Source organism: Bubalus bubalis, chromosome 15 (genome assembly GCF_019923935.1).
Source record: "Bubalus bubalis isolate 160015118507 breed Murrah chromosome 15, NDDB_SH_1, whole genome shotgun sequence".
NCBI classification, from domain to species: Eukaryota; Metazoa; Chordata; class Mammalia; order Artiodactyla; family Bovidae; genus Bubalus; species Bubalus bubalis.
In genome coordinates this window covers 18,869,289-18,885,300 of record NC_059171.1, presented here as the reverse complement: position 1 = coordinate 18,885,300, position 16,012 = coordinate 18,869,289, and the positions used below count along the sequence as shown (strand labels likewise).

The window sequence follows — 16,012 nt, the reverse complement described above, 5'->3', positions numbered from 1 at the left end:
GAGGTTGTATTGTGTACCTAGTGCAGGGTATTCTGGTTTATGTATGTTTTGAAAATAGCTATTCTTTCCTCTTTGTTTTCTGTTCTCCAATTTTTGTCACTGCTGCTTTCTAAGAAGTGCAACTTCCTTTTTTTTCCTTTTGTTTTTATTCCCATCATGGTCTTGTCCCTTCCATCATGCTTTTCTCCTCTGGCTTTTAAATCTGGAAAATTGAACGTTGATTTCTCTTTGTTCAGTCTGATAAATTAACATACTTAAATCATCTCTAGTTAACTTAAAAGGCAATGGCACCCCACTCCAGTACTCTTGCCTGGAAAATCCCATGGATGGAGGAGTCTGGAAGGCTAAGAGTCAGACACGACTGAGCGACTTCACTTTCACTTTTCACTTTCATGCATCGGAGAAGGAAATGGCAACCCACCCCAGTGTTCTTGCCTGGAGAATCCCAGGGATGGGAGAGCCTGGTGGGCTGCTGTCTATGGGGTCGCACAGAGTTGGACACGACTGGAGTGACTTAGCAGCAGCAGCAGCAGTGAATTCTGTATCTTCCATATCTCAGAGTTGAATGAAACCACATCTGATTTATAAATCTCTGAAAAATAGTCATTTGCTCCTTTAAAATTTCTGTAAGAAGAGTAGAACTTGCTATCTAGTGAGATGACCTATTCCAAATTTGTTTCATAAGTTTTCTCATACTGAGCAGAAATCTGTCTTTGCCTAAATTTAGTTTTGTCTTCTGGAGCCATTTATGTCATATTTTTTTCAGTTTTCGTGACTGTTTCTAGTTTCATCAACATTCTTGCTTGCTTTCCTGGATACCCTCCAGTTTGTCAAAGCCTGTCTAGATATTTTGGGGTGGGGCGTTTGACATCTTAGTTCCCCCACCAAGGATCAAATCCTTGTCCCCTGCAGTGGAAGAGTGGAGTCTTAACCACTGGACTGGCAGTGAAGCCTCTGTTTTTAAAGGAACAACATACTCTAATATTTGGTCTCATCAACATGGTGTAGAGCTAAAACATCATCCTTAACTTTGATTTCTAATTACTATTTCTGAATCATGTTCTGCTTCTTGGTAGGCAGAGAAAATGTAGAATAATGTAGAACAGGTCATATTGCCTCGTTGGAGTTGTACCTTTACAACTTAGTTGTAGTTTTGAGCACGTATACTGCTGGGCCCTGTTTGTTGTCTTGTATGAGATGGGGCTAATTGTAGTTTGTGCCTCAGAGGTAAGGTTATGGAAGGATCAATTAATCCATATAAAGTGCTTAATTTAAGTGTTAAAATGCCATTTATTACTGAAGTGATGTTTTTATTTTCTCAATTGTCTCTTGCTATATAACAAACCAATAAAAACTGAAACAGTGGTTTTAGTTCTTTTCATGACTCTGGCTTGTCCGGATTCTTTTGGACAGTTTTTCACATGGTGTTGGCTGTAGTCGTTCATTGCTGTCTTCAGCTGGGTCTGAAGTACCCGTGTGGCTTCACTAAACATGTCTCATGACTGGAGCTGACTTGACCTTGCTCTCTAGCAGGATAGTAGTTTTTTTTTTTTAACACTAGCTTAGGGCTCAAAGAGAGAAATAGGGGAAGCTGCTAGTCCTCATATGGGTTAGGTCTGGAACTGGAATAGGAGTCATCTTTATCACATTCTGTTTGGTTAAAGTTAATCAACAAAGTTAACCCTGACTCAGGAGCATGGTGGAGGCCATCTCTGGAGTCAGTCTACCACAGTTCTGTTCTTTCACAGTTAGCCATTTGAACCAAATTTAATCTTTAATCCAGTCTTTCTTGCTTTTTTTTGTTTAAATCCTAATGGTTTTTACCTTTATGTCATCAAAAGATTTTAAGTTTGTCGTGTATCCCTGTCTCACCTTTTATTTTTAACAGCTTTACTGAGGTATAAGTGACACAAAAACTGTTTATTTAATGGGTACAGAGTGATGAGTTTGCTTTTTCAGCTTTTTGTAGTCAGCCTTTTATCAGAAACATTCACCACTGTGTTGACACTTGGTCCTTTTGGTCTATCATTAGGCCAGTAAGCAGCCTGACTTTTGCCTTTTGTTACTTGTAGGTTCCGGTTCCGTTCAGTTCAGTCGCTCAGTCAAGTCCGACTCTTTGTGACCCCATGGACTGCAGCATGCCAGGCCTCCCTGTCCATCACCAACTCCCGGAGTTTACCCAAACTCGTGTCCATGGAGTTGGTGATGCCATCCAACTATCTCATCCTCTGTCATCCCCTTTTCCTGCCTTCAGTCTTTCCCAGCATCAGGGTCTTTTCAAATGAGTCAGTGCTTTGCATGAGGTGGCCAAAGTATTGGAGTTTCAGCTTCAACATCAGTCCTTCCAATAAACACTCAGGACTGATCTCCTTTAGGATGTCCTGGTTGGATCTCCTTGCAGTCCAAGGGACTCTCAAGAGTCTTCTCCAACACCACAGCTCAGAAGCATCAGTTCTTCGGCGCTTGGCTTTCTTGATAGTCCAACTCTCGCATCCATACATGACCACTGGAAAAACCATAGCCTTGACTAGACAGACCTTTGTTGGCAAAGTAATGTCTCTGCTTTTGAATATGCTATCTAGGTTGGTCATAACTTCTCTTCCAAGGAGCAAGCGTCTTAATTTCATGGCTGCAGTCACCATCTGCAGTGATTTTGGAGCCCCCCAAAATAAAGTCTGTCCCTGTTTTCACTTTCTCCATCTATTTGCCATGAAGTGATGGGACTAGGTGCCATTATTAGTTTTCTGAATGTTGAGCTTTAAGCCAACTTTTACAATTGCCTCTTTCACTTTCATCAAGAGGCTCTTTAGTTCCTCTTCACTTTCTGCCATAAGGGTGGTGTCATCTGCATATCTGAGGTTATTGATATTTCTCCCAGCAATCTTGATTCCGGCTTGTGCTTCATCCAGCCCAGCGTTTCTCATGATGTACTCTGCATAGAAGTTAAATAAGCAGCCTTGATGTCTTCCTTTTCCTATTTGGAACCAGTCTGTTGTTCCATGTCCGGTTCTAACTGTTGCTTCCTGACCTGCATACAAATTCTCAAGAGGCAGGTCAGGTGGTCTGGTATTCCCATCTCTTTCAGAATTTTCCACAGTTTATTATGATCCACACAGTCAAAGGCTTTGGCATAGTCAATAAAGCAGAAATAGATGTTTTTCTGGAACTCTTGCTTTTTCGATGATCCAGCGGATGTTGGCAATTTGATCTCGGGTTCCTCTGGCTTGGAGAATTTTGAGCATTACTTTATTAGCATGTGAGTTGAGTGCATCCGGTTAATAGCTTTAAAAAGTAGTTTTTGTTGTGATTGTTTTAATCAGATGTTATGGATAAATTCAGTGTTCACCTTGGAGGAAGAGGTACTTAATTGCTAATTGAAAAATTCTCAGTGTGAGTTACCCTAATGTAAAACAGTAGTTTTTATAGAGAGAGAGAAGCTACCACCCATAAAAGATGGGTTACAAATTCTCAGGACATTTATTGACACCTTGGCTAAGTAACTTCTCCAAGTTTGTATACTTATTTTAAATGATTTAATGATTTACCCTTAACTAGCTGCACATGTTTGTGTCCTTTATCTTTACAAATACACAGAGGGTTAGATAAAAGTCATTGAAAAGTGGAAGGACACGTCCAGGCTGTGTTAATCCTTAGTTTCTATAGTGCCTTCCCTGCTTGACATTTTATCCTTGTTCTGTCTTGCTCACTGTTTCCAGTGCCTCACACAGTGATATTTAAGTTTTGGAGAATAAGTAATGTTTAAAAAAAAAAATGTTGAAGCAGTAAAATGTGAATTAGAAATACCTAGACAGAGAACTGATTTCATGGTTAGGCCTTTTACTTGTCACTTCTTTCATTTGGAGATATTCTTTGTATAATCTTAAATTTACATAAATGAGCCAAAGAGCAGTTCACAATTGAATAATATACAGAGCCTTCTTTAAATTTATATGTGTGTGTATATTTTTGTGGTGTTGTTTTTTTTCTGCTGTTTAAAGTTATTTGTGAATTCTGGTTAATCGCAGTACATGTTTTCTTTAGTTAGACTTCATAGCATAACCTTTAGCCTAGCCAGTCAGAAGTGGAATTGATCCTTCCAGCTGTGGAGTGCCATGGTCTAAACCTAGACTGACTCCAAAGCCATTATGCTATACGGTCCCCCATAGTTGAATGAATGCATTTTGTATTAAGATATAAAACTTGAAAAGGCCAGGGCATTTAATTTTAAAAACCACTATATTAAATGGAATGTTCTTATGCTGTTGAGGCAGATCCTCAAAGACCAGCCCTGATGTTCACAGTGTTCATGCCTCAAAAGAGAATGATGGTGTCTAAGAGACAGAATGGCAGAAGTTTGAATTCTGCTGAGTCTACATAGGCATTCCTCCTTCAGAGAAAGCAGTGGTGCTCCAAACCCAGAGGGTTCCTTTATTTCTAGTCTGGTTGAGGTTTCACACTGTGTGTGTGTGTGTGTGTGTGTGTGTGTGTGTGTGTGTGTGCCCTCAGTTGTGTCCAACTCTTTGTAGCTTCATGGACTGTAGTCCGCCAGGCTTCTCTATCCTTGAGAGTTTCCAGGGAAGAATACTGGAGTGGGTTTCTATTTCCTTACTCCAGGGGATCTTCTCCACTCAAGGATCAAACCCGCGTCTCCTGCATTTATTGGCAGGTGCATTCTTTACCGTTAGTACCACCTAGGAAGCCTTAAAACTTAACTGAATGAAGGAATGAATGACAGAACACTTCTGCAGCTGAGGGATGACAGCTTGGGTGTCCTGTAGTAAGAATTGTGTTACTTAACCAAAGTGCTCTTCTGATTTCAGGCTAGCTAATAATCACAGGAAACATTGTTTCAGGTTGAATTCTGTCACCTCCAACCTTTTCCTGTAATGCATTGCAACCTGGTCCTACTGCCAACTTGAAACTACCCAATTCATTTGAGTATATGTAGTTTTAAGTTGTAGGAAGGGGAGAGAAGCTAGATTAAAGCTTACTCACCCACTCACCGTTTGGAACATGATAATGGGATAAACATAAAAAGTTAGAGTTACTGTTTTAAAGCATTTTTCAAACTGTTTGGCATATAAGGAAGTGCTATATAGACTAAACCACTGGGCAACTACAAGAATAGAAACCAAGAATTAAATACCCTTATTCCTTGTAAAGATTGAGACTTGTTTGGGGCTAAGCCCAGTTGAAAATTGACTTTGATTCGTAGAGTATATTTAATAGGAAGTGGAGAATTTTTAAAAACAGTAAACATTTTGCCTAATTCTACTACTGGAATATTACCTTTCTCCTCCTTAAAAAAAATCACTAGTTTATTGTGCCTTAATCCCCCTAATACAGTGAAGTCATGTTTTTCTGAAATCATTTGTAGAATGTAATTATTAGCATGTTTGGATTTAATTAGATTATTATAGTTTTGAACAGAATTACGTAGGGTGAAGTTTTACTTGTTTGAGGTGATTGGTAAACATATTTCTTATTAGCTGAGAATCACTTTAATGAACTAAAGGTTTACTCTTCAGATCTTAAATTCTCATACTCCTACCAGTTTCTTAATTTAGGTAGGAAAAATAGAACTTTTACTTGGAACAGCTTTTTACCTTAGAAGGTATTACTTTAATTGTAGTCTTATAAATGAAGTTTTGTTCTGCTTCCTCTGTCATGGAGTCTGGTAGTGTCTATTATATTAACAGTTTCTGCTTAAGTCATATACCTTCATAGTCTGAAAAGGTTAATTTCTGTCTTCTTTCCATTTTAGTGTCATGACTACCTTGAAACCGAAAAGTTTGCCAGTTTGTTAAATATGTATTAATAAAACATAATAACACATAATAATAAAGTCTTATCAACTTTCATGCTTTCACATTCATTGAAACATGCAGTCTTTATCAGCATGTAAAGTAATAAGCTCTATGAGGGAAAGGCCAGTATTCAAATTAGCCTTAAATAGTAAGCTGAACACTAATTTCAAATTTTAAGTATTGCTGTCCAAATTGCTTCTGCTTTTAAACCACAAATTTATGACCCTACTACTTTCAAAAGTAGTATTATTGGCAATGACTGGGTATTAAAATTTTATCACAAGTTGTGGTATGTGTTTTGGAAATGCAGATTCTTTGAATTTTATAAATATTTTAGTCTTATGACTGTTTCTTTTCTCCCCAAGTCTCTTTTGGAAAAGTTCTTGATCCCCAACGCTTCACAAGCAGAGAGCAAAGTCTTCTATTTGAAAATGAAAGGAGACTACTACCGCTACTTGGCTGAGGTTGCAGCTGGTGATGACAAGAAAGGTATGCTGCCTCAGCCTGTTTGCTGGATGTTACAAAATAACAGAGGCCAGAGGTGGTCTCTTCTGTTGTTTGAAGAGCAGCAAATGGACTCGGCTCACTCTTCCTTGCTCTTTCTGCCTTTTCCTCTCTGTTTCTCTCTCTTCTCCCAGTCCCTGTCCCTTCCTTCCTTTTTTTCCTTTTTCCTGAGACTGTACAGTTGACTCTTGAAGAACACAGATTGAGCTGCACAGATCCATTTACACAGGGATTTTTTTTTCTGTAAATATTATAGTACTACATTGTACAAGGTTGGACGTGATGGGCCAGCTATAAAATTATACTCAGATTTTCAGCTGCGTAAACAGTTGGTATCCATCCCTGAGCCCCATGTTGTTCAAGGATCAGCTGTATACCTACTGCCTAGTAATTGCTTTTGTAAAATGTATGATTGCTCACAAGTCAATTTGATGTATAGGAATGTTTCCTCACAATTTTAAGACATAGTAATTACAGCATAACTGTAGAGCAGTACAGACTAATTAAAAATTATACTGAGATGGTTACAGAGTTACTTTGTCTTGACATTGATCAGTGACTAGAGTAGGTTTCTAGGAGAAGCTTATTTTTTTTAATTTAGGAGCCAGTTTTAAGTTGCAGCAGCTTAGTATTTCAGAATTTATTACTGGATGAGTAAAGATTTGGTTCAAGGGATGAAAACAAAGTACTTTTCATTGATATATTTTGGTGCCTTTTATTATCCAGGGATTGTGGATCAGTCGCAGCAAGCATACCAAGAAGCTTTTGAAATCAGCAAAAAGGAAATGCAACCAACACATCCTATCAGACTGGGTCTGGCCCTTAACTTCTCTGTGTTCTACTATGAGATTCTGAACTCCCCTGAGAAAGCCTGCTCTCTTGCAAAGACAGTATGTATTTTTTACCTGTTACGTGGAAATTCAGTAGTTGTCATTATTTGAGCACTGAAATGTGTTTTTTTTTGGTCACAGGCATTTGATGAAGCCATTGCTGAACTTGATACATTAAGTGAAGAGTCATACAAAGACAGCACGCTAATAATGCAGTTACTGAGAGATAACTTGACAGTAAGTACCTAACAGCACTGTGAATGGTTAATTAATAATGAAGAGATTATAGGTGCATTTCTGTTTTATTGTACTTCCAGATATTGTGGTTTTTACAAATTGAAGGCTTGTTGAAACTCTGTTGAGCAAGGTTCTCTTCTCATTTCATGTCTCTGGGTCACATTTTGGTAATTTTCAGTGATTCAAACCTTCCAAAAAGATTTCAGTGGCTAAAGGCTCAATTGATGATGAACTTTTTTTTAGCAATAAAGTATTTTTTAATAAGGTATGTACATTGGATTTTTTAAACACATAATACATGCTTAATAGACTGCAGTATGGTGTCCATATAACTTTTATATGTACTGGAAACAAATTTATGTGACTCACTCACTTTGATTTCTGCTTTACTGTGGTGATCTAAAATTGAACTCTTAATATCTCTGAAGTGTGCTTATATATGTTTTATAGACTACGACAGGAATATTTCTAGTCCTTTTTTTTTGTTTTTAATGTAAGATCCTATCTGCTTTAAAAACTGAAGAAAACCATCTTACAGAAGCTGAAATATTAGACCAAGGACTAAAAATGTGCCCTTTTACTAGTTACATATTTATTAAAACTCAGGTTTTTAAAATAATTTTGTAATTCATGGTTTTGGACTTTCAGCTATAAGGCCATTTTATTTTTCATTTCAATGCAAATAATTCTGTTCCTTCCATTTTTAGTCACAGAGTTTTGCTTTTAGTTTCAAAAGTGTGCTTAAGTTATCTTTGAAGTCCATTAAAAATGATGACCCTAAAGTTGCCTCTGTATTGATGTAGGGCTTCTCTGGTGTGGATCAGAGGTAAAGAATCTGCCTGCCAGTGCAGGAGACTTACAGGTTCAATCCCTGGAGAAGGAAATAGCAACCCACTCCATTATTCTTGCATGGGAAATAACATGGACAGAGGAGCCTGGCGGGCTGCAGTCAATGGGAGTATAAAAGAGTTGGGCATGACTTAACAACTAAACAGCAACAGTATTTATGTAGCTAGGGGTAGGGCATTAATAACTTTAGTTATACAATTTCAGATACAATTTCAGATACTCGGCATAGTCTGACATCTATTTTGTCTAGTCTCTTAGGGAAAAAAAAAATGACTTACTGTGGCAGGTCATGATAACCCTTTTTGGTATACTGTAGACCAAGGTCCCCAACCCCTGGTCCATAGACTGGTACTGGTCCGTGGCCTGTTAAGAACTGGGCTGCACAGCAGGAGGTGAGTGGTGTGGGCAAGTGAGAAGCAAACAGAAGCTTCATCTGTTTTTACAGCCTGAGTTCCACTTACTGTCAGATCAGCAGTGACTTAGATTCTCATTCAGTTCAGTTCAGTTACTCAGTCATGTCCGACTCTTTGCAACCCCATGAACCACAGCACACCAGGCCTCCCTGTCCATCACCAACTCCCCGAGTTTACCCAAACCCATGTCCATGAGGTTGGTGATGCCATCCAACCATCTTATCCTCTGTCGTCCCCTTCTCCCACCTTCAATGTTTCCCAGCATTAGGGTCTTTTCAAATGAGTCAGTTCTTTGCATCATGTGACCAAAGTATTGGATCTTCAGCTTCAACATCAGTCCTTCCAATGAACACCCAGGACTGACTTCCTTAAGGATGGCCTGGTTGGATTTCCTTGCAGTCCAAGGGACTCTCAAGAGTCTTCTCCAACACCACAGTTCAAAAGCATCATTCTTCTGCACTCAGCTTTCTTTATAGTCCAACTCTCACATCCATACATGACTACTGGATAAACCATAGCCTTGACTAGATGAACCTTTGTTGACAAAGTAATGTCTCTGGTTTTTAATATGCTGTCTAGATTCTCATAGGCGCACAATAAACATAATACACTTAAATCTTCCCCAAAACATCTCTTGCCTCTGGTCCATGGAAAAATTGTCTTCTACTAAATTGATCCTTGGTGCCAAAAAGGTTGAGGCCTGCTGCTCTAGACTGAAAAACATTAAAACCACAATGCCAGTATCACACTGAGAAAGTACACAGTTAATTCCTTAATAGTAAATTTCTTGCATTCAGTTATCACTTGTTTTTTTTGTATTGTCTTTGTTGTATATTGTGCCGCGCGCGCCCCCCCCCCCCCCGCAATAGTTTTTTTTACTTGCATTGAGATCCAAATAGTCTACATATTGCAGTTAGTTGATATGTCTCTTTGGGCCAAGGGTTTTCATGTTCTTCACATAGATACTAAATTTGAAGTTACGAGGCTTGAGTGAAAAGTGTTAAGGATCTGTCATGTGCCAGATAAAGAGCTAGGAGTGAAGATTATAGTTTAGTGCTACTGGTTTTTTATTAGCTTTAGGTCCTTTTCTTTTGGGGACTGTACATCATTTTATACATTTCACTTTTCTCAGCTTTATTTTATCTAGTCCATTGTGAATTTTCTGAACCAATTTATATATTCTAGTGTTGAATGTTCTCAGCAGTTTTTTGAACAATATTGTATAGTTGTTAATTTATTAAACACTGAAAATTATTTTAGAAAGTGTACTTGAGGGCTTCCTATACACTTGGAAGGTTATTATTTTCAAGAGGGTATGGTATAGTCCATTTTAAAGAGCGAATAATTTTATGTACATTAAATGAAAGAAGTACTGCAGTTTGTTAGCTAATTTTTCATATTTTTCTGGTTTGAAATGATGAGGTACTTCTAAAAGGTAGAATTTGAGACCCAATCACTAGTGAATTGTATTGTCAGCACTTTTTGAGAAGGCCTGATCTGAAATACATACTTGCAGCTGAATTTTGATATCGGTATAGCTTGAAGAGCATACAACAACAGCTGAGTAAGAAGAAAACCCAAGGTTCAGATTCTGACTTTGTCACTAGTATGTGCCTTTCTCTGAGCCCTGGTCGTATCGCCTGTTACCATTATAGGGTTGATCGTCCACTCACTCACATGTCAAGCAAAGACATATTTGTTGAAACTAATATTTGAGTCTGAATCCAGTTGACAAATATTGTCAACACATAACCCTGGGAAGAGAAACACCTTTTATCCAATTTTTCATGTTTCTGTGAAAAATACAAGGATCCTTGAAAGTTAGAAGTGGAAAGATAATGTTGAAGGATAATTCTGTCTTACAAGACTCCTAGTTTAATAAAAGCAGTACAGACTTCTAGAGATCATTCAGCTAACTGTATGATTGTTCTCAAAGAGTCTCCTTTCCAGGCCAGAAATATATTTGATTAATAAAACTAATGGGTAATTTGGGGGATAGAAAAACATTAAGGTTCCCCTTCCTTTGTTTTCCAGTATGAAGCAGTATAGAATTTCAAGGTCATCTTGAAATAGTCCTTCTATAATTACCTCTAAAAATCATTGTAGGGTGGTAAGACTTAGAAAAACTGTTGATATTTGAAGCAGCTGAGATAATTTTAAAAATCATCTTTTTAACCTGATGAAAAGCTGTAATAATCTAAAAATCAATAGGCTTCATAGTCCTACCACTTTGAGACAGTTCAGTTTTTACCTCTTGTAAGATTTGGTTCTGACCATACTGTTTTGTGTTTAACTATATATTTTGAATCAGACAGATTCACAAAAGGTATGTTTTCCTAAACAAAATGTTAGTAAAGTTAAATTGTATTTTAGTCCAGACTTGCTCCTGACTCTTGAATGTCATAGAGTGTGGGACTCTCTTTAGAGTGGAAGTCTAAAGCTACGAGGTGGGCGTAGTCAAGTCAGCCTGAGCTCCTTGAGCATGGGCCGAGTTGAGGGTTATGGTTTAGTTGCACTGAACTTACACACTGCAGCTTTTGAAGACAGTCTATAATCTGATAGCTATTGATGTTTAGAATTGGCATTTCTATGATTTCATCTACTTTTTCTTTACCTTCTGTGTATAGCCAAGCATTTCCTTAATCTGATTTTGTTATTTAAAGACAACTCTGGTATGTATTTACTGTGCTGAAAGAATGATTAGGTAGGAAATAAATGTGTTCTATTCAGGTGTTTTTTAAAATTTATTAAAATATAGTTCATTTACAATGTTGTGTTAATTTCTCCTGTATAGCAAAGTGATTCAATTACACATACATAACATTTTTTTCTTATTACTTTCTATTATGGTTTAATCACAGGATATTGGATAGTTTCCTGGAGGTGTTTAATATCTTGAGGCTATTTTCAGTGCTGCTATTTTTTAAGCCTTCCAATAATTGTGCTTACATTCTGGTACCTTGGAGTATATGATAAAAAATTTTCAAGCTGAAATATACTAAAAATTATTTCTTTCTTCTTTAACTAGTTGTGGACATCGGATACCCAAGGAGACGAAGCTGAAGCAGGAGAAGGAGGGGAAAATTAACCTGCCTTCCAACTTTTGTCTGCCTCATTCTAAAATTTACACAGTAGACCATTTGTCATCCATGCTGTCCCACAAATAGTTTTTTGTTTACGATTTATGACAGGTTTATGTTACTTCTATTTGAATTTCTATATTTCCCATGTGGTTTTTATGTTTAATATTAGGGGAGTAGAGCCAGTTAACATTTAGGGAGTTATCTGTTTTCATCTTGAGGTGGCCAATATGGGGATGTGGAATTTTTATACAAGTTATAAATGTTTGGCATAGTACTTTTGGTACATTGTGGCTTCACAAGGGCCAGTGTTAAAACTGCTTCCATGTCTAAGCAAAGAAAACTGCCTGCATATTGGTATGTCCTGGTGGGGAATAAAAGGGATAATTGGTTCCAATCACAGGTGTAGTTGTGGGTACTTTTTAGGTTTGGAGCATTTACAAAGCTGTAGTAGAAATGGATATCCCATGGATATTGCATGTTAAACCATGTGTTATCTGTGGAATACTCAGACTCAGTGTGCACACCATTGACTGCAGCTATAGAAGTGTTCCTTTAGTTGTGACCCAATTTACTCTGGATAAGGGCAGAAACGGTTCACATTCCATTATTTGTAAAGTTACCTGCTGTTTGCTTTCATTATTTTTGCTACACTCATTTTATTTGTATTTAAATGTTTTAGGCAACCTAAGAACAAATGTACAAGTAAAGATGCAGTAAAAATGAATTGCTTGATATTCATTACTTCATGTATATCAAGCACAGCAGTAAAACAAAAACCCATGTATTTAACTTTTTTTAGGTTTTTTTTTTTTTTTTTTTTTTTGCTTTTGTGATTTTTTTTTTTTTTTTTTTTTTGATACTTGCCTAACATGCATGTGCTGTAAAAAATAGTTAACAGGGAAATAACTTGAGATGATGGCTAGCTTTGTTTAATGTCTTATGAGATTTTCATGAACAATCCAAGCATAATTGTTAAGAACACGTGTATTAAGTTCATGTAAGTGGAATAAAAGTTTTATGAATGGACTTTTCAACTACTTTCTCTAAGCTTTTCATGTAAATTAGTCCTTTGGTTCTGAAACTTCTCTAAAGAAAATTGTACATTTTTGGAAATTTATTCCTTATTCCCTCTTGGCAGCTAATGGGCTTTTACCAAGTTTGAATACAAAGTTTATCATAACAGTAAAATACTACTAAGATAACTACTACTGTTCCCAACCATGTCCTATACTCCCCCCTCCCCCTGAAAATTTTTTTCAGAAACGGGGAGTTGATTGAAAAAAGTAATGTTATTCCATTTAAAATTTTGGTATATGGCATTTTCTAACTTAGGAAGCCACAGTGTTCTTGGCCCATCATGACATTGGGTAGCATTAACTGTAAGTTTTGTGCTTCCAAATCACTTTTGTTTTTAAGAATTTCTTGGTATTCTTATAGCCTGTCTTCAATTTTGATCCTTTCTTCTGTCTATTTGTCAGGTGCACAGGATTACCTTTTTTAGCCTCTGTCTTGTCACCAACCATTCCTACTTGGTGGCCATGTACTTGGGGAAAAGGCCGCATGATCTTTCTGGCTCCACTCAATGTCTAAGGACACCCTGCTTCCTTTGCTTGCATCCCACAGACTATTTCCCTCTTCCTGTTCACTGCAGCTAATCTCTCCTGAGTTGATGACATTGTGTTATCTCCCTATACACCCTACCTATCCTGAATGGTCTGTCATTGTCTTTGCCTTTAAATTCCTTCCCCTTCCTCTCTTTAAATAATGATGGGGCTAAGTAATACCCAAAGCTCACCCTACCAACTATTTCCTCAGTACCTTGCAGAAAACACCAAACAAAAATAACCATTTTAAAAGAGGTGTATTTTTTTTTTTTTTCCTTCTAGAATGTAAGCTCCTCAAGAGCAGGGACAATGTTTTCTGTATGTTCTATTGTGCCTAGTACACTGTAAATGCTCAATAAATACTGATGATGGGAGGCAGTGAGTCTTGATGATAAGGGTGAGAAACTGAAATCCCAAATACTGTTTTGTTGTTTGTTTTATTATGACCTCAGATTAAATTGGGAATTAGCCCTCTGGGACAACTGTCCCAAATCTTACATTCAAATAAAAGTGCAATGGAGGCCTTGGGGTCTTTCTTTCAAGAGTAAGAGATCTCTTATGCATTTGGGACAACTTGATAATGCATCTTCACTCACAACTCTTTTCTTTTTCTGTTAATTTCTGCTGACCGCCAGGCCAAGGACATGAAATCTTTTTATAGCTACAGGGAATGAAGCTAGACTGAGGAGATGGATCTTATTCACGTAAATTATAAATAAAATCTAAAGCTTGTCTCATTTGCCTACTTCTGTGCCTCAGTCATCTGCTAAGCTAGTTTGATTCTGAAATTGTGATAAAATTTCATTAATATTAGCTGTTAATATGTTTCTGCATAGTAGTGCCCAGTAGATGAAGATTTCAACCTGAGATTTTTTTTTTTGCCTTGAGATCCGAATAATAAATTTTTTATAACATTTCTTAAATTGCCCCCAATTCAGGCTTCATGTCTGTTTCTGTCAACATTCCCAGGAATTTGGAGACCTCAACGTTTTTTGTATTTGGTGTATGTGTAGTATTGGAGTTGTTAAATGTATATATCCACTTGAGAGCTGTGCCTCGTGAGTGGGCAGCAGTGTGATCAGTTAAAATCTGAATTTTGCTGCCACCTTGGCCTGTGGTCCTAGCTTTTCCAGTTGGGGTGGGGGTCAAAGAGGATTAAAAGGTAATGTCAAGGGGCTTAGTAACTATAGGAGTTTTCTTGTCTTCTCTAAAAATAGTCAACAATTTTGCCATGGCCCAGAGCATATTTTTAAAACTAGTTAAAGCCAGTTTGTAATCTTCAGTCAAAGATTTATTTGTGGTCAGGTCTTAACTTTATTGGGCTTCCCTGGTGGCTCAGATGGTAAAGCGTCTGCCTGCAATGTGGGAGACCCGGGTTCAGTCCCTGGGTTGGGAAGATCCCCTGGAGAATGGCAGCCCGCTCCAGTACTGTTCCTGGAGAATTGCATGGACTGAGAAGACTGGTAGGCTACAGTCCGTGGGGTCACAAAGAGTTGGACATGACTGAGTGACTTGACTTTATTGATTGATGGTGAGATGTTTGAAAGTCTTGAGTTGACTGAGTGCAGGTCTAAGAATTTGAGACTTGTGGTGGTGGTGGTGTTCTAAGTGGTTTATACTGCCAGTAGGGGAGGGTGGCATTTTATTTGGATGCAGGAACATTGTAGTCTGTTCCCTGAGAGGAGAGCCTGAAGTGTGCGAGAACTTTAAATGGCCCTATGTGCTCAGAGAGATGCACATTCCTGTAGAAAAAAGGTCAAGAAATAAGAAAGAGCCTGAAGTGTGCGAGAACTTTAAATGGCCCTATGTGCTCAGAGAGATGCACATTCCTTTAGAAAAAAGGTCAAGAAATAAGAAAGCCACTTTATTTTGTCACATACCATATAGGAAATTATAGTGGTGGAATCAAAATATCTGCAGTCTTAAAATGGTGGCTTAGACTAGGCATCTGGGAAATGGCTGGACTTGGATCCTTTGCTGAATGTGAAATTGCATCTATAAAGTACTTTTCTGTTACCTTGATGTGACTGACAACAATCACAATCTTGATTGATTCTAGCTCCTTTAAAAATACAAGAGACCTAAACGTAAGATCTGCTCACTGGGTCTTCATAGGTCTTCTGTGTTTTTTTTTTTTTTATGTTTTGGAAACTACAACGTGTCTCTAAGGAAATTGATACTTTTGGTATCAAGAAATGGTATTTAAGAACCCATCACAGTGGTAGGTCTACTTTAAAAGTCTGAAAACTAAAAATGTTGCTTGTGTACATCCAAGTCTGGTTATACTACTCACCTGGTCCTTTGAAGTCTATGTTTGACTGTCAGCCCCCAAGTAATCAAGGACATCTGCTTCTGACCTGTGTACCCATGGTATATAAGAATATCCAACCATCGTGCTGGTCAAGCAAGTATGTGTGTCTTGGATGCAGAAACCAAGATATATTGAATGGATATACTTAGGCACAGCTATTATCAATCCTAGGTGATGCCAGGGATTCAGTTGAGTATTTCATGTAAGTACTCATAAGTACCATAAATTTCTGAAAACCCAAACTTACTAAAAATTAAGTCCTTAGTAAAATTATTTCCAATTCAAGAACTTTAAAACCTATCAATATTTCAGTAGATACTTAAATTTTTTAATATTAGAGATTGGTTAGGGCCAGCCACTGTTCCTGAATGTTT

The 16,012-nt window shown here is 37.6% G+C and overlaps 1 protein-coding gene across 2 annotated transcripts in view; it reads left to right on the top strand.

Annotated features, from left to right (window-relative positions):
• Nucleotides 1-13,848, top strand: part of YWHAZ (tyrosine 3-monooxygenase/tryptophan 5-monooxygenase activation protein zeta) — a 34,807-nt gene extending 20,959 nt beyond the window's left edge. For both annotated transcript variants that reach the window (XM_006046432.4, XM_025265093.3), the window contains exons 3-6: nt 6,173-6,296; nt 7,038-7,201; nt 7,283-7,378; nt 11,669-13,848. In XM_006046432.4, coding sequence (XP_006046494.1) covers nt 6,173-6,296; nt 7,038-7,201; nt 7,283-7,378; nt 11,669-11,728 — 444 coding nt within the window. In that variant the 3' untranslated portion in view covers nt 11,729-13,848. The remainder of the gene's footprint in view (nt 1-6,172; nt 6,297-7,037; nt 7,202-7,282; nt 7,379-11,668) is intronic.
• Nucleotides 13,849-16,012: the final 2,164 nt, after the last annotated feature.